This window comes from Anarhichas minor, unplaced genomic scaffold (genome assembly GCF_050575085.1).
Source record: "Anarhichas minor isolate MPS153535 unplaced genomic scaffold, ASM5057508v1 ptg000028l, whole genome shotgun sequence".
NCBI lineage: Eukaryota > Metazoa > Chordata > Actinopteri > Perciformes > Anarhichadidae > Anarhichas > Anarhichas minor.
In genome coordinates, this window is record NW_027466474.1 from 3,333,278 (window position 1) to 3,357,360 (window position 24,083).

A 24,083-nucleotide genomic window follows, 5' to 3' on the forward strand; every position below is an offset into this window, starting at 1 on the left:
GATGGATATGTTCCACCTACCAAGTAATGAATTGGTTAATCGAAACAAATAATCGGCAGGTTAATAGATGAATGATAATGCGTTGACCTCAACAGTCACTCGGTAACCAAATAAGCAGTGAGTGCAGCTCAGTCCTCTTGCCTCGTGTGGACAGACTGGGATGCACAAATCATTTATTTGATGAATTCAGATGCCCTGAATCTGTTTTTAGGAATACATGCTGAAGCAAAGCAGTGAGTCATTTCATGACAGCGAGAACAGAAAGCGAGCCGAACCATAATCAAAGTAACTCTGTAACAAAAGAGAAATGAACCAAGCGGCGCGTCGTACAGTGAATCAGAACTGCTGCTGGACAAAGTGCTTCCTCGATGAATAGTCGTCCACTTTGTCCACAGACTTGCTGTTCTCAACTTTTCAAAACACAAAGAACCAGTACGTCAGTTTGACAGTCGCGGCTGCAGTAATGGGGACGAACTACGCATTGCATCAGTCGGTGTCAGAGTGCTCATTCTGACAACAGGCAGAAGTAATCCTCAGTCTGCTTTTTGGGCTTAAATGAGGTCCGAAGACCGACCCAGTCTCCTTGTGTCTCTTAACTGAAGACCTCTCACAAACAAAACTGATGATGCATTTGGATTCTCAGAACCTTTCGGCTTCACCAGTTCCCAATCTTCTCCTCCACAGTGAATTGGATGCTTCCTCTGCTATCCCCCATTTCCTGCTGTTGTCATTTTGACCCGTTAGAGGAATTGTGCTCAAATGCAGTATGGTCGCTCCAAAAAACAACAAAAAAAAAAAAAAACACCCATGGAGACCACTTACGCTTGAATTCTCTGCGGTTTGCTGTATTTCTTGCTTTTGGAAAAGAGGATAAAGATGGATAACAAGGGCAAGAGCTTAAAACAGACCTCACCGTGGAAATCTATCACAATTTCACCACAAGCCAGAGAAATGGCATTTGAATTGATGGCCGCACTCACAGGATGGCAAGAAAAGAATCAACCTTTCAAGACAGGAAATGACCCGGTCACAGACACCATTAATGCAGTAGAGGAGAGGGATAATCAGCCTGTCCATAGATTACAATTTAACGGCTGACGAAAAAGCAACCGAGCCATCCAAAGCTAATTCAGCTAACATTACAAAGGACCTTGCAACACTAACATTTTGCACCTTCAATATCCCCAAACTTGATTGTGGGGCTCACACCCTGTGATTGAACTGACTGAAACGATAATGGCTGCCAAGGATAGTCTGACAGTTCACACCTGCATAATTAAGAAAAAACAGGGTGCTTTGAACAAGCCTAGGGATCTAGAGTTGAAAAACAGGGTTGTTTTACTCAAGCTTAATAATTCAGCCGAAGGATATACTGTAGCTCGTACAAATTGTAGACAGTGGGCCAAAAACCTTGCAAAAATCTATTAAAATCTATTCAATAATGGAGAAAGCAGCCCAATAGCTCCACGTTAAGCAAGGTTGCAAAAGTGTACTCATGCTGTGGAGCTGGGATAATGTACATCAGTGCAGTGCAACTGAAATGTGGAGACATTGCAGAGAGATTAGCAAGGACTTTGTGTTATGAGGGGGGCTGACCCTACTGACACCCAGACATGTTCAGCCTTCGAAATACTTCACAGCCCTCCTTGTAACACACCGGTCCCACAGCAGCTGGAAAATAGCGTAGAGGCTATTTCTGTGTGTTGACCCCAAAGAAGACCCTTCACGTTGAACCCCCCCCCTCCTCCTATATAGTTTATTTGACCTCCAGCCACTGAAACACAAAGGGAGCAACAGTGGAATCACACTGTTGACAATGACAACAGACGTACGTGCTTTACCGACAATCCACCTCTTTAAACTGTAAATTAAACTGTGTCGTCACTGCCAAGATGGCGTGCTGGAGTTCTCCTTTAACAAGGTCAGTATCCGCACAAATACCAATCCGGCAAATCGGATCGCTGCATCTCTCATGATTAATTCTAACTTCTACAGCACATTACAATTGTTTTCTGGATAAATCCTCCTGATTTACTAGAAGGGATTTTTCAGTGATATCGTCATAAACAGCCGCAGGAACTTTTACACTGGATTACAGTAAAGGAAAAACCCCCAACAGTCTTCAGTGCAGAAATTCTTTCTAATAAAAAAAATCAGTTAATTTTTCATGAAAACATAATTTACAGTAATATTTTAATGAAAATATTCTGCACTTAGCATCTTAAAAGGCGCACTACTTCAACCCAGGAATCTGAGCTGTAGAGTTTTAATTATTCTTTGGATTACTTGAGGCCTATTTCTCATTTTATCAACTGTGTTGATATAAAAAAAGAGAGCTTAAGCAGCTTAACCTCTTTTCAGTCAGAAAAGATCACACAGGGACATTTGAATCATGCAAGATGATTATTTGAGAAAGGACTGAAATAACTGTCTGAATATGTTGCTAAAAAAACAAAACACCCATAAAAAAAAAAAGAGAAAAATAATCCGAGTCTCAGGAAAAGCCAGTCACAGATTCATATTTGTGGAGAGTTCTTCGGAGAACTTCATCAGGGAATTGATCCTCTGAACTGTAATATAAAGTACCTTCCCGCTCATGCCCTGTAGCAAAGCTCTAAAATGGCTCTGTGAGAGTTATGATAGTCAATGCAAATGAATGGAGCAGTGATTCATGGGAAGGCCCTCCATTGGTGCCCTCTGTCATTTTATGGCCGTTATAAACCAGAGCCTCCATCCACCTTAGAGCTGCATGCCTGATGAGACGGAGCCAGATGTGGACTCGAGAAACACCAAAGAGAACAAAAACATGAGAGGGGACAAGCCAAACAGCCTGGCATTAATCCTCCAATCGTGCGCGCACGCCCATAAGCATTGGCTGTTCTTACGACACCTCTGACACCTGATCCCCTCTTTTCACACCTCCTATGTAGAGAACAACATCATGGCCTCCGTAATGTAAACTATTAATAGTCTCACCCGCTGCCGGGACTATTCAACTGAGCGGTGTTACACTGTATTCTTCTTGCTGGCTCTTCTGGTGCAATGCTAGTATTCCATCATGATAATCCGACGTGGGTGGTATAACAGATTTGTTAACAGTGTCAGAAAAAAAACAATTAAAAAAAGAAATGAAATGAAGACGCTGAGAGCTAAATGATTCATGGCATGGGCTAATGGACCAGCGGTTCTAACCAGCTTGTCTATTCATTTTCGTGTAGTTAAAGTCGTCAAAGTGAAAGGAAATACCGAACACGGGAGCAACGGAGCTCTGCCAACACATGGCAACGAGCCCATGAGAAACCCTCTCCCTAGTGGCACAGCAAGGGATGTTAGGTTTATTGTACCGTTACTGAATAAAGCCCAAGAAAAAATGTTTCATACGTCTCTAAATGTGTAAAATCTTTAGATGTGTTTGCTTAACTCTGGACTGAGAGGAAAATAGCATCTTGGTTGTTGTTTTTTCAGCTCCTTAGAGGCAGTCATAGCACATTGACCTGGTTTTCTGTGAAACTGTTCATTTGAGTGACTACAGTTGGGGAAAAAAGTGCTTTGGGCCCTTCAGGCTGTCGCGAACGAAGAGCAGCAGTTGGCATCAAACCCCTGCTTCTTTATTTTGTAGTGGCACGGCAGCAGGAAAGCAAGATAATTAACAGTGACAAAAAGGCATCTGAATAGGGAGATGGTATGGGGGCTTGTCGGGTTTCAGCTCACTTGCCTTATAGACTCTTCTTCTCTCCAACCACCACGCTCCTGCCTTGATGAGCCGTCAAATCAAGCCAACGCCAGAGGCGGCGCAGTGCGAGGTCCTCTGACCAGAGTCTACATAACACATTTTAAAACGGGTGAGAAAGAGGCAAATGTCTCAGCCAATTAAAGAGAGGGCCGATGAGAAGTTTGCTGCGAGGCACAAGGCTCCGACAAAGCTCGGATAAAGTGTCCGACTCTATATTTGTGCCGGACAGCTTAAGATCTGAACGCCACCTGACTTAGCACAGCCCAGAACATCCTGCTGCAGTGACCCAGGGAGCCAATTACTTTGAGATTCTCATCATTTTTGGTTATTAGATTTTCAAAAAAGGAGCAGTTAAGGCTGAATTTCATCTTGTTTTTATGTCCCCAAAACACAGAAAGGTATTAGAAGCAGCAGAAAAGTTTTGGATGTTAGGTCAATTTTAAATGGTTCAATGTTTACAGAGTCTAAATTTTGTCAAATATACAAAGTACTCACTGAGAAAATTATATTTTAATAACAGTCGATTGAGCTCAAACATAATGCATTCGTTTAATCAGCCAAAGGAGTTGAGTGTTTAGATGAGGTGGTTTGCTGTATCTCAAAATACTGACACACCTTGTGAACTATTCATACCAGTGTTTTAATATTTATCACATGTAAAATAATATAAAAATAATTAATTGACCTACGTCTTTCAAAATGCACTGAAGACATAAAAGAGCTGTATTTGTGAGTATGTGAATAGAAGAAAATCAAGCCCTGAATGCAAAAAGCAGCTTGTGAGTTTTACATGAACATATTAATGCTTGAAGGCTTCTTTTCCACAAAGCCTGTGGTTCCCACCTATGGTAAGTATAGTTATAGCTATACGGCGTAATGATAGGCTTCCACAACTGGGATTTGCCCGGAGCAATTACTCTCTCCTATTACCGCCCAATGAGCAACTCCACAGGCGACAGAGAGACAGGCAAAGTAACTTTCCTCGAGAATATCTCAGTGGTGACCCCCGAGGGGGGGATTCTTTCTCCACATATATTTTTCCCAGTTGGTTACAGATTCGGACAGAAAACCCACCCCCCTAACATCCAGGTTACCACCCACGTATTATGCTCTGATATAGCTGTAATTCACTTGTAATGTGCATACAGTGGCTTACACACCACACTTAAGAGTAAGACGATGCCCTCTTTCTCTTCCTCATATTGTTTGGATTCAATGGTCTGTGAAGTCTCCGGTCTTTGTGATGCGTGGAAGCGTTAATGTAAGGTAGTCTAGGCGTCTGACAGCTCATCTCTTCAAAGGCTTTTGTCAGCTAGTTGCTCTCTGCGGTGGGATTTGAACAGCAAACTCCCAACAGGAGCAAGTCTGCCCTGGGCACATCTCTGGTCTCAGCACTGGTCTGTCTACCTGCACAATCCTGGAGGAGTTGATGGCAATCTGGAAACAAACTCGTCACTTGTCGAAAAAGTTCTGAGTGAATAACTATATCAATATGACTGAATAAACCAGTGCCTTTCTGTTGTTTTACTTGGACGGCAAACACATCTTTGTGTAGTTCTCTAAAACAATACAAATATTTTTAAATGAACTCCACTCAAAATGTTTATTCCTTGAGGAATTTTATGTTCGTTTAATTCGAACAAAGCAATTATGAAAATGTAATTATAGTACCGTGTCAAAGCTAATCCTAATGGAGAGTATTTCTGTCATTACACTACAGCTTCTGGCCCACAGAGATGCTTACTGCATGCCATCATATTTACACCATGATCATTACCCCACTCTAGAGATTTGGGATTGTCTACAAGGAGATTGTGACGGATGCCACAGCCCCAAATGTCTGATAACTACGGCGATGGCTTGCCCTTGCCCACATCCTCATTAAGGAGGTACAGGACAAGGAGTAAGTTGGGTAAACAAGCTGAATCCATTCTATTAATGGCTTGAGGGCTCCCCTGCCTCACCACCATTAATTATGTTTTCATACAGAGAGATAAGAGGAGAGAAAACAACAAGCTATGTGCCAGAATATACTGCCTTTTTATCAAATAGGCATTCCCCATGAAGCTGGAACATGACCAAATTTCATTGTCATTTATTAATGTATTTTATTATTATTGTTGTTGTCAAAACGTGTCCAAAATGTACCAATTAAGCAAAAAAAAAAAAATGCAATTAATACAACCAAGCTCCAAATGTTTTAGGTTTTGTAAACTCATTTTCACACAAGTGAAGCCAGAGAAAAGTCCTGAAATAGAAAATGTATTCGCCCTAGAAAAGCGGTCTGAACCAAGCGGCAACCTCCGGTTCTGCGTGGTGTCGCGTGGTGTCTTAAAACTTTGATTCTCTCTCCTGACATCAGGGGGCGGCGACTCCACTTGTAAAAAGAAGTCTGATTGTATGGAAGTCTATGGGAAAATGTCTCTACTTCTCACTTGATTTATTACCTCAGTAAACATTATGAACATTAGTTTATGGTCTCAATTGCTAGTTTAAAGTCTTCTTCAATAGAGAATGATGTTCATTTAGTAAATTATGGTCCCATTTACAGTAAAATAGACGATAAAGCGGAGTATGCTTTAGGGCGGGCTTACTGTGATTGACAGGTTGCTGCCGCTATTAGAGACGTATCCGCTGTCTCTACGTACCTTTTCCGCATTCCAAATATGGTCACTCACGTTCGTTGGCTGCAAAAAACAACATGGCGACGGCCGTAATCCAAGATGGCGACAGCGAAATCTGCGAACTCAAGGTTTCAAAACGGCCGTCCACAAACCAATGGGTGACGTCACGATGACTACGTCCACTTCTTATATACGGTCAGTGGTCTGAGCAGATCTGGAGACTTTTGCAAACAACTAATTTGGCGGATCACCTGGAGCCAAGGAAATATTGTTAAAATATGATCAGTGATGATGATGATGATCAAGGAGTGTGCAAAAGCACAATGTGAGTACACCATGAAGGTTAGAGTACTGTCTTAAAGGAGGCAGCTCTTCCAACTTCTTCAATGTACCCTGATGCAGTATATTACCATGCAAATGTAATCCAAACAGTCTGGCAATCTTTTTTCTATGGCATTGCTAGGAAAGTAGCCCACTTGGTTGTACTCAATGTATTGTAATCTTGTATGAACTACTGTATGTGTGTCTGGGCGTGTGTGGGAGAAAAAATGATTTGTGATGCACCTGCGTTAAACATTCTTGATTATTTTAATAATTCTGTGTACTCACGTTCATGTTCCTTTCAAAGCAAATAACTATTGTTAATAGATATGAACATTAATACAACACTGTAAAGGTGAAAAATAAATCTGCCGCCACGCTACAAAAAGCCTGCAGAAAGAAATAGTCTAGATAGTGCACACAAGTGTAAATGAAAAGGGTTATTGCTGCCTTAAAGGCACATTGCCACTGCATTAAGGCACAGTAGGCATTCTTTCTATTGATATGATGGTGTGTCATCACATTGAGGCTGTGAAAAGATCTTCAAAGTCATCTCATCTTTCCTCAGGGTAGCAAGGAAGGTAATACGGCTGCAACACAGTGTATTGCATAAATCACTGTCAGAAATTCCATGAAATAATTTCAGCACATTTAATAAGCTACAGTGAAAATCCTTCATTATTGATACCGGCGATCAATGTAAGCTACGTGCTATTTGTTAGAAGCCCTCTTTTAGAGCCAAAGTGGGCAAATGACCTGGAAACACGGCAAACATTTTTAATATCGGTGATGTAATAAATCACTGTGGTTCTGCTGGTCTCTAAACACCGCTATACTCTGGAGGCAGTCCCTCTTATTATGTACTGGTTCAATAGTTTCCCCCTTTGGAGCTCTGTTCCTTTCTGGTTCCACTTCTTCATGGAAAGTTTAGATACAGAGCAGGTTTATGCTATAAAAAGGTTAGGTTAAAGTCTCTCATATTGTCTAAAAATGGTGATGCACTCTGGCAAGGAGTTGATATATGAACAGGGCGGGCAGGATTTTACGTGTTTAGATGTGGTGGCTTTAACATAAAATGTAGTTTAAAATGAGTTCTACCTCACAAATCACTTTTTCTAACTGCCTGACAATCACCTGCTAAATCATTTAATATCTATAAAAAGTACATCTTTATCATTAAAGTCATAAAACAATATATGAAAAAATGATATGACCCATGCAACTAACTTTAAAGGTTTAGTTTGACATTTTGGGACACATACTAGTGTGTGTGCCAGATCTTCTCATCTAACTTTGGACAAAAAAGCGGATAGACATATTTCCCAAAAAGTTAAACTATCCATCCACAGCAAAAGCAAGGACAACCAACAGCTCTCCGGCTGCCAGCAATCGGCCAGATTGCATGGTGGGAGTTTACAAGCCAGTGTGCGACCATACGGCGGAGTACACCACCAAGTACGCTACATCCTTTGCTCGTCCTCCACCAACTCTTTCTCTCCTTTTCCTCCTCGTTGCATTTTAGAAGGCTAAAAGATGGAGAGACATGCGTTCAGGGGACCAGTACATTTAACTTATCAAAACAATACAACACGCTCATTCCTACTGTAGGTGATTGATGTGAAGCTGTCACCATCTCAGCAGTACGCTTTCCAGTACAGCCATTACAATAAACACACAAGCATATGGCATGAGGAAGGTCATCTGCAGGACGATGTGTGTGTGTGTGTGTGTGTGTGAGAGTGTATATCAACACTGAGCTTAATGAATGTAGCTGTATGAATACTGATGTACCATATGAGTAACAGATACGAGGCTTCAATTCAAAACTACAATATTAAGTTGGGAGTGAAAATGTGTGAGAATTAGCGAGCAGGGCTCCATCTTGTCCCACCGACAATTAGACTTGATCGTTCATGTTCTCCCCCTTCCTCTCTTGTACTCTCCTTCTCTCACACAGTAGGGGGCTCTTTGTTTCCACATTATCATCAAACATGTTGAGAAAACTTGCAAAAAAGTCTATCGCAGAAAAACTAGCTATGCAGAACTTGCATTTTAATTGGTAGAGTAGAACTTTACACATTCACATGTTGGTGCTGCCAACCGTTGCAGTGGTGGGGGGGGGGGGGGGGTCTACTGTACTCACAACCATCTTTATAGAACTACGAGTACAGCTGGATATATTTGCTGTACTTTGTATATGTGGGTGCCCTAAAGATATGCCCATGAAGCAGATGCGGTGCAGAGATAAAAGTAGAGTCTCACTAATGAGTGCTTTGATGTGAATGCAAGGGACAGCGTTACATGATCAAGCTGAACTGAAACAATCTGCAGCCTTAAATATTTTATTGACTGAGCAGAAATGTGCCAGGGACATAGCAGAGTGTCCAAATCATCCAATTATGTTGGTGCTATAGATAAAGTTTATATCCAATTAATTAAATGAATCCTCTCCTCTGACTTTAACATTAAGAACTGAATTACTGTTGGCAAGGATGCATACATAGACACCACTGGGAAATAGGATTTAGGCCTGTGCTCAATGCTGTTGTAGAACTGATAAAGAGACGTTAGTGTGTGGAGATTAGTATGGATGAAGAGATTGTTTGACTCCGTTTATGGAGGCAAAATGATTTTGCTTGGAGTGCAAATCCCTCCGGAGGGAGCGATCTGGTTGCCGTTCGTATGCCGCTGTATTTGCTTTCGGCTTCAACAGTTCATCCAATCAGGCGACCCCCGTGCACACCTACAGTGACATCACCCCCTCCATATCTGCCAGCGGCAATGGCAGATATCATTCTCGACCCCATCAGTAACGAAACTCCTCCACTCACAATCTGTTTTGTCTTTAATAAATCAGCCCGGCAACACCCACATATTCCTGTGGCCTTCAGAAAGGGAATTTATCATTCAGCTGTTGACCAAATCTGGCACACCCGAAGCTGGGCTGGCAACCACCGGGGAGGTTACACACATACTGTTGATTTATTGGCATGATATACTGGACATAGCAAAATAAAATATGTTCCACGGGGCATAAGCAATTTATCTTGGAACTGTCACAAACCAATCTTCACTGCAAGGACAAGCAGAAATTGAAAAAGGGAAAACACAGCAGAAAGTTGACCAAGTAAGCAAAGCAGTGCCCTCAAGGCCTCACTACACTCAAGCATACAGATTCCTTGAACAGAGAAAACAAACAAATAGAAAAACTGAATTCATTGAATCGAGCTTCAGACCAAGTCTCTGCAGATGTTCTTGAAGCATCTTGGGGTTGTCTTTCAATAACAGCAACACTGCAATCTTATACTTCATTTAGATGTTTGCAGATTTAATTGCTTGTTCCGCTGGTAGGCGAGCTACTGTGTGCTGCTCTGGAGCTCTTGCAAAACATGCTCAAGCCAGCTTGTCGGCAGAAAAGGAACAGGTTTCAACCAGCATATGGAATCTCAATGGGGAAGCAGGCCGCTGGTATCGCCCTCTGCACCTACAGAAATCAATTAATCCTCATTCACCCCTGCTTTGGTGGCTCTTGTTTGGCCCGGTATCAGCAGCTCAGAGAGACAAAGGATTCGGGGGAATGTCTGAGAAGATGCAGGCGGACTCTTCAGCTACTTTCTTCTCCCGTGAACCGGGAGATGCAATAACAGTGTTTCTCTGGCAGCAAGAACAGCCCGATCACTATGCCATAATAAAGAGCACAACAGACAGAGATGGAGTGAGAAAGGGGTCATCTCATACTGTGCCAGGCCATATGCTCCGACCTCTTCATTCTGCTCAGATGGCCTCCGCTTTTATGAAGTAAAGAAAACCTCTGTGGATGACATTCCTCTTGATGTCTTTCATCCTCCCAGCTCTGTCCTTGTCAGTGACCAAAGCTTGTTGTTGCAGTACAACAAGAAGAGGGGTAAATGATTTCGGAGATCCTGTGGCATATTTGTAATTTCATCGAAACAAATGAGTCAATTAAGGCCGTTTTTTTAATGTACTTTGATTCAAGAGGATTTGGTAAAAACCCATCGGAAATGACTTTGCCTGGTCAAGTCAAGTGGTCTTCATTTCAGACAATAAGTCAAAGGTTTAATTGCCTTCAAAAGCATGCATCGTTGACTGCAATGATGCATGCTTTTGAAGGCAATGTGCTTAGTTCTTTGGGGCTGAGTGGTATCATAGTGACTCATTGTTCACCAGTGGGTTTTGCTCAGAAAAGGGCTCTACAAAAGATAAGAAATAAATGCCGATGCTCCCCTGGTGCTCTCTCCTGTGCCCGTTCCTCGCAACCTACAAACTACCTTTGACAAACTGCCCTGAAATATTACCCATAAAGTCCATTGCCGCTATAAACCTGGAGCTGTCGGCTGATTTGTGAATCCAATTAGTTTCCTCTCTGTAATGGGTGTGTTCAGTGCCATAATGTCAGTCAGCTGCATCATTACTCCATCAAAATCATCTATGGGTCATGAGAACAAACGTGTCATTTTAATACGAAAAACAGAAAATACAGAGGCTACAGTCCCTCTAAAGTTTCTCTTTCTCCATCAATGGCCTTTCCCCTGTCCTGACTGGAATAGTGTTGTGTGGCTCGGTCCGATCGACCTCGTTTGTTTCCCGTTTACAGAGCCAGGGCTGTGGAAGAAGACCCGATTGTTTTTTCAGTGCACACACAGAGCGGATAGCTAGCGCATCTTCTCATCTAAGGATGGTTCTCTTCAATTTCAATTGCAACACATGGGGCCTACATCGAGTGGTCATTAAACACATTCACACCTTTCTGCATTCACGGCCCCTCACACCGAGCTGCACAAATGTATGCACAGGAGTTTGGCATGCGATAATATGCTAAAAACCAGTGGCACAGAAAATGAGCTAAGCGTTTGCTGACAGCACTGTGGGAGTGCAAAGTGAAGGTGCACAACAGTTGGCTTCAGTTGACATCTGGGAAAGAGACAGGCTGCTGACAGGGAGATTATCTCCACCGGAGCTGCAGCACAGAGGAAGCTGTCCACTGCAGCTGTGATGCTCCTAAGGGAGCAAGGACTCCAAGGTCTGCTTGGAGAGACTTTCACAGGCATAGTGAAAATTAAGGAGCAAACTGTATTCTAGTGTTACTGTCACTTAGCATACGCTGTCACACCAAAAGATATAGAGGGGTGGAAAGCACATCCATCAAAAGGGACTGGTGAAATGATAGGAATCCAGCGATGAGGACTCAGATCCTGTGGGGATCTATCACCTGCAGGAGGCCATGGTCAGGCCAGTTTGATGTAAAATGCCCAATGCGGTGAAATAAAAAAAGGACATAAGTGTAGTAGGGAGAGGAGGAAGGACAAGAGGAGGAAAAGGACAGAACCCCACTGTGACTGAGTGTGTGTGTCGTTGTTCGTTATATCTGCCTCTGGAAAATGTTAAATAGATCATTTTTAGCTCTATTTCAGTCTGTTATGATTCATCTAATTAAATGCATGTTCAATACAAAGGAATGGCGTGTTTTTATCAGTTTGACTTCTTAGCAACAGATGACGTCAGAGCTTTGATGTTGCTGTTTGCGCCATCTCACTTCCTGCTGAGCTTGTGAAGGTCTTGCCAAAAGGCCAAGAGCACTGAGGAAGATATTGACAGTTTCTCCACATACAGTAAAAGAGTAATTTTATTTTATCACACTGTGTTTTTTTTTTTTATTTCCTCAGGATGCGAAAATAATCAGAGGGAGCATCTGAACTGTTTGAGACCTACAGTCTGCAGCCTAAAGAGGGATTCCGATTGGGCTGACCCAGGTAGAGGTCTCCTCAGCTCACAGATGAGGCCAAATCAATGACGGGTGCAGCGAAACGCAGACAGCTAAACCCCCCCGGGGAAGGTGTTTGGATGCACGGCCACAGGCGGAGGAGGGATGTGAATGTAGATGAGAATTCACACGGCGAGAAGGCTGCAAGGACTCACATAAGCATGAGAGGTGAATAAATGAGGCCTGACAGGAACCAGAGGAGCCGATGTCGTTCACTGGATTTCTGTTGCTTCCATCTTTATGTTATCACCTTCTCTGGTAGAGGTTTTAAAAGGGTATCTCAGAGAAACACTTTTGGGTTAATAATGAAGTAAATGTTTGACTGTTTTGTAGTGCTGACCACTGAGGCACTCCAAATGACAGGTGTTTTATCCAACGGAGTCTGCATAGAGTGGAAGTAACTTTAAAGGATGCCGCATCATCATTAGTGACCAATTTCTGGGCTAGAAACCTGTCTGAGTATTACACACTTGCGGCTGAAAGACTGCAACATGTTTACCAAACTGCATGTTGTGCAGTTTGTGTCCTATGTGATAAACCCATGATAAAACACAATCGAAGAAAAAGAATGATCATAAACAGAGCTATAGACACTGCGACAAAAGCAAACAACTCCTCATTCTGTGATGATTCACCAAGAGAGCAAGCAAATTAGAGCGTGTCAGGAATAACAGAAAGCGAGGAGACATTTTGCCGTGACAGAGAGAACGCCTGAGTGACGGATGTCTGGGCATACTGCTGACTGAAAAGTGCATTTCACTGGTCAGAAGTAGACAGAGCAATGCATTAACAGCTCAAATGGGTGCCGTTTGCTTCCCTCTTGAAGTGTTACACCGGTGATGTATCACTTCCTTGTAAATGCTGACCACAATCCATTCCACAAGAAGACTTAAAAAAGCACCCAAACCAATTTTGGTCAGTGAGATGTGCTGAACGCACAGAAAATCCACAAAGTTGTCCAAACAGCAGGCGTTCCGACTCTGGCCGAGCTCTGTGCGGTAAACACCCAGGTACAGGGCTCCTTTTGAGCTCACACAGGGAACCCTTCATCACCACTCTTATGTGACGATATGACATGAGATAGAGCTTCTTCTGTGTTTATGAGAGGGTCTGCATAGTAAGGCTCTGTCAAAGTGAGAATGTTTACAGAAAACGGGGCAAAATTCCAATATATAATTCCCAGAAAAGCCCCCTCCGGTAGATGGAAAATTACCACGGTTCCTCCATATTTCAGTATTTAAAAAATGAATCAATCTGATTCCACAAAACAACCCTTCCATGGTGATTCCAGGAGGAAAATAAAAATCCTCTCATTCAATGGAGCGTGTCAGGATTATTCATTCAGTGCCAGACTGCCCTGAAGGACAAGAGTCACCCTGCACCCAGAGGGCTGTAGCCACACTATTGATAATGTGTTTGGTTCAGAAGTTTGAATCCTCTCCCTCGGCATTATGGTTTGTTTTTCAATGTTCAAGCCCTTTCTGTGTCATGCAAGTGTTCATGTCCCTGTTCATCCTCGAGCTGCAATCGACGCCCCTCAAGGCATCCCATGTCTATTATCTTGGAGACATGGCTGCTTTTCAGACGAACAATCTCAGAGGAAGCCGCTTCTTCCGGGGCCAAACCATTGAACCACAGCCTCAGTGTTCCGCCATCGTCTCCGCAGGGAAAATGTTCCGACATATCAATGTCTTCAGGAAAAGGCATGTAGTATAAACAACACTGTCTGTAAATCCATCACATAAAATTAGAGAGGAGTAGACCGACTCTTAGGTATTTAATATATATGGCACCATTCAATTCTGCATGAAACATCCATTCGGTTGTCACAACTGTTTACAACAAACGCTTTGGATAAAAATATAAGAAATATATTCGACAGATACAAAAGAAATATATTTGAAATATAAAGCTATAATTAAGAATAAGCAGGAGATGAGAGACCTTGTACCATTACATAAACTGGGGAATTCTGTTTGTATATCTTGATTAATCCATACACGTGTTCATGTAAAAATAAAAAATAAAACACTGCAAAATATTCCTGTCGTTTCTAATCTCTAAAATATCTATGTCATATCAACCCCAATCCAGTATTGGTTACGCTTTGCTAGTAAATTTGACTAATTTGCATTTACAGTTTAAAGCAGCTGCTAGTGCCCATATGGTCCCACTCAGACAGTAGAATCCACCCACTGCACAGCAGCGGTGGGCTCAGGCACAATCTGGCGTAGTGTACTTCATCCTTACGGTAATCCATCATCGCCTTTGTTGTGCTCTTTCCAATTGTTTATCCTGGCATTTGGCGGAAAGAGAAAAATGCCAGAATCGCAGCAAAATCTCAGCATCGCTTTGTCCCCTGAAAGAGGTCGCTGTGAAGTGAACGCGACCGTTCACTTCACAGCGACACAGAACAGTTTCCCTTTGCACCTCTATTTAAAAAGGCGGAGACACCAAGAGGAGGGAGAAGTGTTCAGGTTTTTCGTATCTTTTTTTAAAACAGCAGAGTCAACAGGAGGCCTGACGTTTACTTCCATCCATCAGTCTGTTCTTCCTACCACGCAGAGGCTCATGCTGACGGGCTGAGGCGATTCCTGATATTGATGTAGCAGAGGGACGGCTTCTTTTTCAAGATGATGGGTGAGACCAGAAATGAGAAATCTCCTGAGGTGTAATCACAGAGCTGCTTTCTGGTGAACACACTAATCCAGCTTCTTCCATCTCCTCCTGTCGCGTCTTCTCATTTCCACCATTTCCACATTTTCTCTCTTTTTTTAACCAAACCTATGATGAATTATTAATGAGCAATTAATCAATTATTCTATCTTCCCTCGCCGCTTTGAACCTCGTTAGTTTGCACACAAAACATTTCTGGATGGGCAATCCTTTCACATATTGATTTACCAGGCAAACTCTGCAACTGAACTGATACCAGCTTCACTGAAATGGACTCATCTGTTGAATTAGATAAGTTCCCCCCCCCCCCCCCCCATATCACTGGTGAACCTCCAAAACATCACAAAGCTGAACAATCAGACCAAAGATGGAGTTTAGGGCAAACACAGACATGTGAACATCAGTGGCGGGCTAAAACAACAGCCATTACCCAATAAAAACAAACCGCGGGGAGAAACAGTATGAGGCGATGACACAATGTGAAGTTATTGCACAAACTCTGGTTGCGGCTCCTGCACCTGCTGCTACTGAGTCCTTAGTTCCAATTTCAACGTTCCTTGCATGGTACTTTATCTCTGAAGCGATTAGGAACAAACAGCTCCATCAATCAGGTGTTGGAGCCCCAGAGAGCACCGGAGCCGATCCAAAAAACACCTCGAGGCTGCCAAGTTTGTGCAGATTCTGCTGACACTCACGATGTTCAACCGCACAATCCTTCACACTGCGCTTCCAATGAACTGATTCTGCTGCTGGTAAAAAAAAATCCCACTTAGGTGTCGAACGCCTCATCTGGAAGAACAGGCCAGCCAACAAAGAACAATCTGATAGACACAAAAGATATTCAAACACAGACATCAGAGGGAAATAAAATCGAAACACTCATTCACTGAAAAATGAAGCGAGACTTGTAGAGTGATTATCAGGGGGACTTGTTGGCAGCGTCACATTTCTCAAACGTTTGTTGCTCATAAGCTGCAGATGAATTTGAATCCCACCAGGCTCTCACATGCTAATGACCGTGTTGCAAGTGTCCGTTTTAATTGTTGGAATGTGTCAAATTGAGAGAAGAACATTTTGAAAATCACAGCTCAAATGTTGCTGATTTTGGGGAAACAGGGCCCCAGACCGAATTGCCATTTTCACTTCATTTCTCTTTCAATCTATAGATTCAAGTTTAAGACGTCATGTTTTTCTATACTGGCTTTGTGATTATGGATTAAGAAGAGCTGAAAGGTTCCTCATGGCAAAATACACAGCGAGCAAAATGCTTTCGACAGTGTCACAAAAGGTGCCGATCTACTGTTATGATCACAAAAGGTAGCATTGATTAGGATTTATAACTTGTGCTTTACAATGTACTGTAGAGTGGGTTGTATTTTACGGGTCACTTAATGTAATCTGGTTGTAAAGGTAAAAATAACAGCGTTACGATCCACGGTAGGAATGAATTTAAAATTCCACCCATGTAGCGTTTTCTCTAATCATATAAGATATAATGAACTGGGATAGCAACAACGATTGTTATATCGTAAGGCCCCTCAGAGCTATTCATCTGAATGTCTCACTTTCCATTATTGCTTTCATTATTTACCCTTATAGTTATTCACTCGTTGGATGAATAACTTACCAGTCTATAGAAGAGGGTGTCTCCAATTTTTCCAGTTTGCCCAAATGAAAAAATATTATACCATTTATTGATGCTCCAAAAGGACTGTCAAATCACAACAGCAATTGTTAGAGCATAATATATTACCTCCATTTACTTTAGTGTCTCCATTATTTGCATCTAAATTCCACTGGGAGAGCGTGACAATTGGTGAAGTATAAAAGTGTTATTCTCTTTTTTCCACCCTGTCTTTTAAAAATGCTTCAGATGACAGGCACAAAAGAATAAATAAAAATGGCTTCCACCTGCTCAACAATTTACATGCAAAGTAAATAAGCTCCATTCATTCATTATGATGTGCTAAATATTGAGACTTTGCAGCGGTGACAGGTACCTTGCCTTCGTGCGGCTAAAGAGATTTCAGAAACCTGTCCAAACTCGGCGCGTTAGCTCAGAAATCTTATCCACAGCAAACCTTTTAGCGCGGAACTGCAATCAGCAGATGTCTATGCTTCTCTTCTGTGGCGACTTTCTTTTTCATATGAAGTTGATTACAGCCCTTCAAAGCTTTCTGCAAAAACACAGGTGTTATCAACAATGACGAGGGAACGGTTGCCAACTTACCTTCATCGATTGTTGATTACTTCCGTTTATTTCCTGTCTAATTAGCACCATCGCTACTGTTACAGCACCCTACCGCAATGAGCCACGGAGGGTAACGCGAAACCAGGAGAATCTGGATGATGATGTAGTACTTGTTGAAAATTTTGTAGCAACATGAGACCACAGTACACCGATGCAATCACAGCCTCTCACACCGCCCACTGTCAGCCAGGAAAGCTGTCCACTGCGGTGGTAGTAATTGTCGAAAAGCACCATTATGCGCCAAATTGCAGATGTAAAAGTGTCTCTCTCGCTGTAACAAGGACATTTCTTGCACCTCCCTGCAAAAAGGAGAAAAAAAACAATTTTCCAAACAATTGCTTTTGTGGGTGTAAAGCAGTACATCAAACATGCATGAGGTGCTCAAATACAAGAGGGGCAGAGCGAAAATTACAAACTCATTCAGTGCCAAACCAGCTGCTATAACCAAAATAAACATGTTTTCTTTAAACTGTTTTTGCACATTTAAATGAGGACAATGTCACAGGAATAAGGTTTCTATTGATGCGTCTCTGACAGACTTTAACAAGATAAGAAGAGCTGTTTAGTGATTCCCTTCAGCTCCCTGTCAGGTTGCCCGCTCAATAGAGAAGCCCGTCTTTAATTAGATGCAAAAAGGGTTCAAACTGCTTTCATCAACGCTGCTTTCACATGCATAAAATGCATTATGAAAATGTATCCTCGAGAACCGAATTTTGAAGGCTCTGCTTTCTTCACAAGTCTTTTGGGTTCTGAGATATTCCTCAGATTCTGCTTTGAATAATTACCCTCTGCCTTGAGGGGGAAACCCACTAACAGCTGAGCCGAGATAGACTGTGGAGAGTCGGACACGGCAAAAGGGAAGTTAAAGTGAGTTACTTGAAATAGACTTAAAAGTAATAGCAATGAACAGAAAAGCAAATAGACTTACCTATGCTGACCATTCACCAGACATTCAGGTGATTTCAGAGTACTACGCTGAAAATCAGGGCAGAGATCTGCACAGTAGGACTCACTGAAAGCTGTCATTTTCTTATGCTCCGATATCAGAAAGAGAACATGCAGATACCTTCAGTGTTGGCCCAGTATTTGCTCCGGCCATCCAGATGACTAGGCCAGCTCTAGACAGTTACCAGCATCAAAATGTATGGTTGTTTCATGCTCGGTTGCGTATTTGAAATTGGAGGATTTTACGAGGTCACCTACACGTTCTGTTCCTGTTAACAACAGCATGCCGTCAGTACCAGTAAACCACGGACGCATTCGGCTGAGAGTCACCCGTCAATACAGCCGCTCATTAAACCTTGTGGAGGGTTGAATCTCCCCCACCGAGAGAAGGCCGGAGAGCACGCTCCACTGTTATTTTACAGTAGAGTTGCTTCTTAATAAATCTACCATAAACTGGTTTACAATTAAAAGTATTTAATCCTACTGAAGCTAATACAATTACAGAATGAAGTACACTACTAACAAAATATATAATAATATGATCCGCGCGGAAAAGCTATTCACTCGCGACTCAGCCTGAAAACACAGATGCTTCCACGCTGAGAGCCGAGTAGGAAGAGAGTGAATACCTTTCCAGCACTTCCTCTTACAGTTTGAAATCCCCTCCCTTTTGGCCATCTTAATTCCTATTGGCTAATTTCGGTTGCCTCCTCCTGGCGTCAGGCTTCCGAAAACCCTCGCGCGGGCACAACCTGCAAATGTCTGTCTAGAAGTCTGACTTTCCCTTGGCTATTCTTCACAGTTTAATACATTCAATGACTGTCTTTTATGGCTTAACACTTCTTTGGTAAACATTCTATATAAAGATTAGGATTTGCAACTTTTGGCAAAAACCTTCACAAGTTTCACAAGCAAATATTAAGGTGCTACAATTCTACTAAGATACACTTCTAACTACAAATTCTAAAACACTTCTAATTATGAATCTTCTAATTATGTATTCCAACATACTTCTAATTATGATTTCTTAATTATGAATCATTAAACACTTCTATTATAATTTCTTAAAACACACTTCTAAACCCCAAATTTCCTACAACCTGCAAGCTATTAAACATGTTGGCTACCACTGGGCTGATATAATATGGCGTTCGAATAGTTTTTGAGGTGAGCTTTTGTCAGATGCCCTTTGTTCCTGTCGCTTGCTTTTAAAGTGCCGCAAAGTACAAGGAATGTTCGATAGGTGACGTTGAAATGAGAAGATACGATACCTCCTCATTTCACTACAAAGACTTACATGAAGTGGCAGCTGTCTGGAAGAAGATGGTCAGGGAGCTGAAAGTTTCCAACTTGCTGTTGGCTGTATTGGATGTTATTTCCAGTAAATATTACAATATAAAACGTGTGTTTTCTAAGTACATAGGTTAGGTACATGGTTTTGTTTACGTGACGTAAATGAAAGGCTTGCTCGTTCAGCTTGATCTCCTGTTAATTGAATATATAGTGGAATTTAGAAAATTCGTTGAAAGCCCTATATTCTGCCCACTCACTAACGGCACACAAATCAGGAAATTCAATATGTTTAGGTTTCATTCGTGATGGTTTGTGGTCAATTCTCTTAGAACACCTCTTTACACCAGCTCTACAGTGACGAGGCTATACCAAGGCGGGGCTCATCTGTGTCTCGGAGACATACATTGGAGACAATAAGGAAAAGTAGTGAGGGCTAAAGCACACAGTTTGAAAGCATCATTTATTTAGCTTCACCCTTTGGCACAACGCTTCATAGACTGTGGACCACAGAAAGAGATGAAGAGCTACTCGAAGCTAAAGAAACCCAGCGGAGGAGTTAAACAGCCAGTAGACTCCGTGTCTTCCTGGGCCTTCGAGGCGCTGCTGAATGATCCACAACCAGTCAACCAGAGCTGAGCATCTCTGCCTTTCAGCCGCGAACCCTCCTGAATCCTCCATTCCCAAACAGTGATATTGCCAGAGGTACTCACAGAAGGGGAGCTTCCTTTATCTCCGACTCATATTTTCACATTTCATTATGCTGCCTCTTTTCCCCACAGCCATTTTTTTCTTACTAGACGCACACTTACTGCTGAATTGTTAGCAAAACTGAGGTTACGTTTCCTCATTTAAAAGGGAGATTTTTTTCCCTAAAGCTGACAAATCTCCCCACACTCTACAATATCTCACTCCGCATTCGGTTGTGCTTTAATTTAGCTGCGCTCGCACCACTATCCTGGGGCTGCCGCAAAAATCAAAACAAATTAGGTATCCAGTCGTTTCTCTCCGTCTCTCGCTCTCAATCTCTCAATATTTCTCTGAAACCTCTCCGACAGCCCCTCCCCGCTGACGGCAATCCAACAATGTCCTACTCATTGATCAGAGAGAGGATCGGTTGCAGGGTGGAGGTAAATGGCTGTCACAGGGAATGATGGACCTTAACTCAACCATGGTTGCTCCTGAGGCCACTCAGCCTCCACTTATAGTGATGGATGCAAGGATGTCGCCCATCACATTCTTGGGAGTGGGGAAGACTTTGTTCCATCGCTACGGGAGTCAGGAAACATCAACATAAAACATTGTTTTTTTGAAATTGAAAAAAAAAAATTTCAAGAGACACGTCCAGAAAATAATGGTCAAAATCAAATCAACAGAGGCAGAGATATGCTGAATTTAAGTCCCGAGTACCAGGGTCTGAAATTAACACCCGCCAGCCGCCAAATGCAGGTTAATTGTGGACAGTGGCGGGTAAAATCGTCAGGCCATCCGGCACTTTGGCTGACGGCGAAAAAGCACAACAGAAAGACACGTCTAGACGGTTGGCGGGCGAGTAGATAGAGCTACACATTTGAAAGAGTCTTGCATGAGCTAAAGCTTTATTTGTTTTGATGTACACACCAAGTTTCGCAGAGTTACTGTATCAACTTCACCGACTACCTCATGTATCAATGATGACTGAAGGGATAACTATACTCCAAGTGTGTCAAAGGGGAGGGAGAGAGAGAGAAGCTCATCAAAGCAGAGGAGAAATTAGCAGTAAAGATGTCAAGTGGGAGTAAATGTACAATATAGGTGTCGAGGTTAACCATAAATAAACTACAGCGGCAAGATCCAAGTAAAGTTCCCGTGTCTTACTTCCGTACGAAGGCAGGCGTGCATTAACATGCATGTGAACGCCCCATATTCTTCCGAAAAATAGGGCTCCCCTCGCAAATCCGTGGTGAAATTTACCATGCATGCTTTCTTTACCCTAAATGATGTCTACATTATCTAAGAAACGTTATTCCTTAAAATACTTAGTGCAGAAGGCACTGAAGAAAATGAAATTTCAGGCCTTGCCTAAAACGTGTCGTCTCCAAGCCCAAAGTGAGATATCCCTAATTTGACAAAGCTCCCCCCCCAGAGCCTAAGAAGACACTATACGTTTCCACAGGCTGAACAGAACTCGTTATCAAGATGAATAATAAACTCCACAAACATCAGAGCTTACAACGGGTCAGCAGAATGACCGACTAAACTGCACAGCTGTGTGTACAGAGCTTCTCCCACCGAAAAGGTTTGCTCGCATATTCTCAACACTTGGCTGGCTAGTAGCTTGGGGAAATAATCATCAAATTATGAGCACTTATCCATCATTAGACGAGGCTGTGAGCGACCTGGAGTAAATAAATCACAGTTAAGTCAACTGGAGGCAGCTGGAACGGTGAACAAAGTGTATGAACAAAGTACTGTAAGACTGTTGGTGGGAGGTTCTGGGATTGATCATTTTTAGGACATAATTATTTAGATAAGGGCTATCAAGTGTTTATATTGGGAAGTTGATTTACCGGGGGAAAGACATTTATTCGCTGATTTACAGATGTCTCTTTCCCAATTTAAGTCAATGGGAAAAATATTGTTTTGGAATCACGTGATGTAATTCAACGGTTTGGTCACTAGTTAAAATTTGCCCAGCTTGGTACACCCTCCAGAAAAAATAAATGTCAGTGCCCATCACTACCTAGTTGGTTACAAATAACCAATTCAGGACTGTCTGAGAAAAAAAAATGGAATACAGGTTAGTTCCAGAAAAAGAGTGAAAGTTTGGGATCCCCGAGCCATGCTCGCTCATCAGATTCGTGGCTGGAGAGTCTGAGAAAATGAACTTTGTTTATCCCGATCCAAGCCAAATCAAATGATTTCTCAACAGTTAATTCACACGTCCCCCAAGTTCCCCCATCGCTCACGGGATGTGAAAAGGGATAAACGACATTATAAAGTCAAATGAGCAACATGAATGTCATTACGAACGGAAGTTTGTTAATCCTGTAGTAAAAAGTTTCACAGGGATGGTAACTTTTAGCCTACATATCATGGAGCAAGTTTAAACACAGCCTTTCAAAAGAAACACATCTAAATGTCAATAAATACATAAATAAATAGCAGGGGTTAGATCACTGCTTACTCACTATTTACTAAGACAAATACGGTAGATTGTTGTAGAAAGGTTGAAGTAATATTAGTTGATAGGAATGATTCTAAATTGCACTAAATTATTATTAAATTATTATTATTAATATTATTATTAATGAATGAGTCAAAAAAAAAGAAATGTTATATCGATGTTAGATAACATACAAATAAACAGTTGTGTTCCCCAACAACACAATGTCATCTTAAGGGGGGGGGGGGGTTCAATTCAATACACTGAAGTCTCTATAAAGTCCGCATTTAGTACCGGATGCTGACACACTTTTAACACGTTTTTCCCGTTAACGTAACGTGTCTTTCTGTGTGATGCTGTGAAGTTGCTTCAGCCTTACCGGCGTACTGCAGCAGAAACATTGTCCGCTGTCGCAGATCTGGAAACGGTCCCTCCGAAGATAACGTCTCTCAGATATTAATTCCTGAAGTCGAGGAGTTTCTTTACGGTGCGGTGGAAAACACGGTGATCTCGTTACGGTTCTCACCTGCTCATCCGCAGCACGCTCACTGCTGCTGTCAGGATGGTGAAGCGGTTTAAAATAACTTCCGGTAAAGACTTTCAAAATAAACCCCACGGTGATGCTCAGGTACTCATTTCTTCCCGGATTGTACCACAATTGATATGATTTTTAAGCTTCAAATGACACAAGGGGGGGTTTAATAACGACAGTTAACATTGTCTCTTCAGAGAGGACCTTTATGTACACCTGCCCGGAATGCTTACTTACTTTTCTTCATCATTAAAATATATTGGGCTTTTAATTTGAAGGCAGCCGTGTTACAAATTGTAGTGGGTGTTAATATTCCCATGGGTGCAATGGACCATGGAGTGAAATGACTTGCAGAGAGCAGTACTTCACACCTGATAGGCTTTTATGAATACAACAAAGTTGAGAGAGAGAGAGAGAGAGAGAGAGAGAGAGAGAGAGAGAGAGAGAGCACCAGGAAACATCCCCTGTCTGTTGAGACCAGACCAAAACCGTTAACAGCAGCAGTAAATAATCAGATTATTCACAAAATTTGACACTTTCACTCGAAAGCCAAAACTTGCATGATCCTCAGAAATGGAGCACCACTGCAACCAAACCATTTATTTAAACATGGTTGATTTTTTCAAAGACCACATTAATTCCTTTTTCATAGACCACATTAATGTTCACACAGCATCTTCATCACAATGTGTTTGAGCGTGAGGGGTTCATTCTTGAGCATGGAAGAAGTTGTTTTTCTGAACATTTTTGTTTGAACTTGTGGCCCACTCACAAGCTATTTCCA

General features: G+C 42.1%; 1 protein-coding gene across 1 annotated transcript in view; it reads right to left on the reverse strand.

Annotated features, from left to right (window-relative positions):
* The window catches only part of LOC142962666 (ecto-NOX disulfide-thiol exchanger 2-like), a 148,958-nt gene extending 125,790 nt beyond the window's left edge, over positions 1-23,168 (reverse strand). The window contains exons 1-2 of the mRNA XM_076103262.1: positions 23,147-23,168; positions 20,829-20,891 (exon numbers count right to left, since the gene is read on the reverse strand). Coding sequence (XP_075959377.1) covers positions 20,829-20,891; positions 23,147-23,168 — 85 coding nt within the window. The remainder of the gene's footprint in view (positions 1-20,828; positions 20,892-23,146) is intronic.
* Between the last annotated feature and the right edge of the window lie 915 nt (positions 23,169-24,083).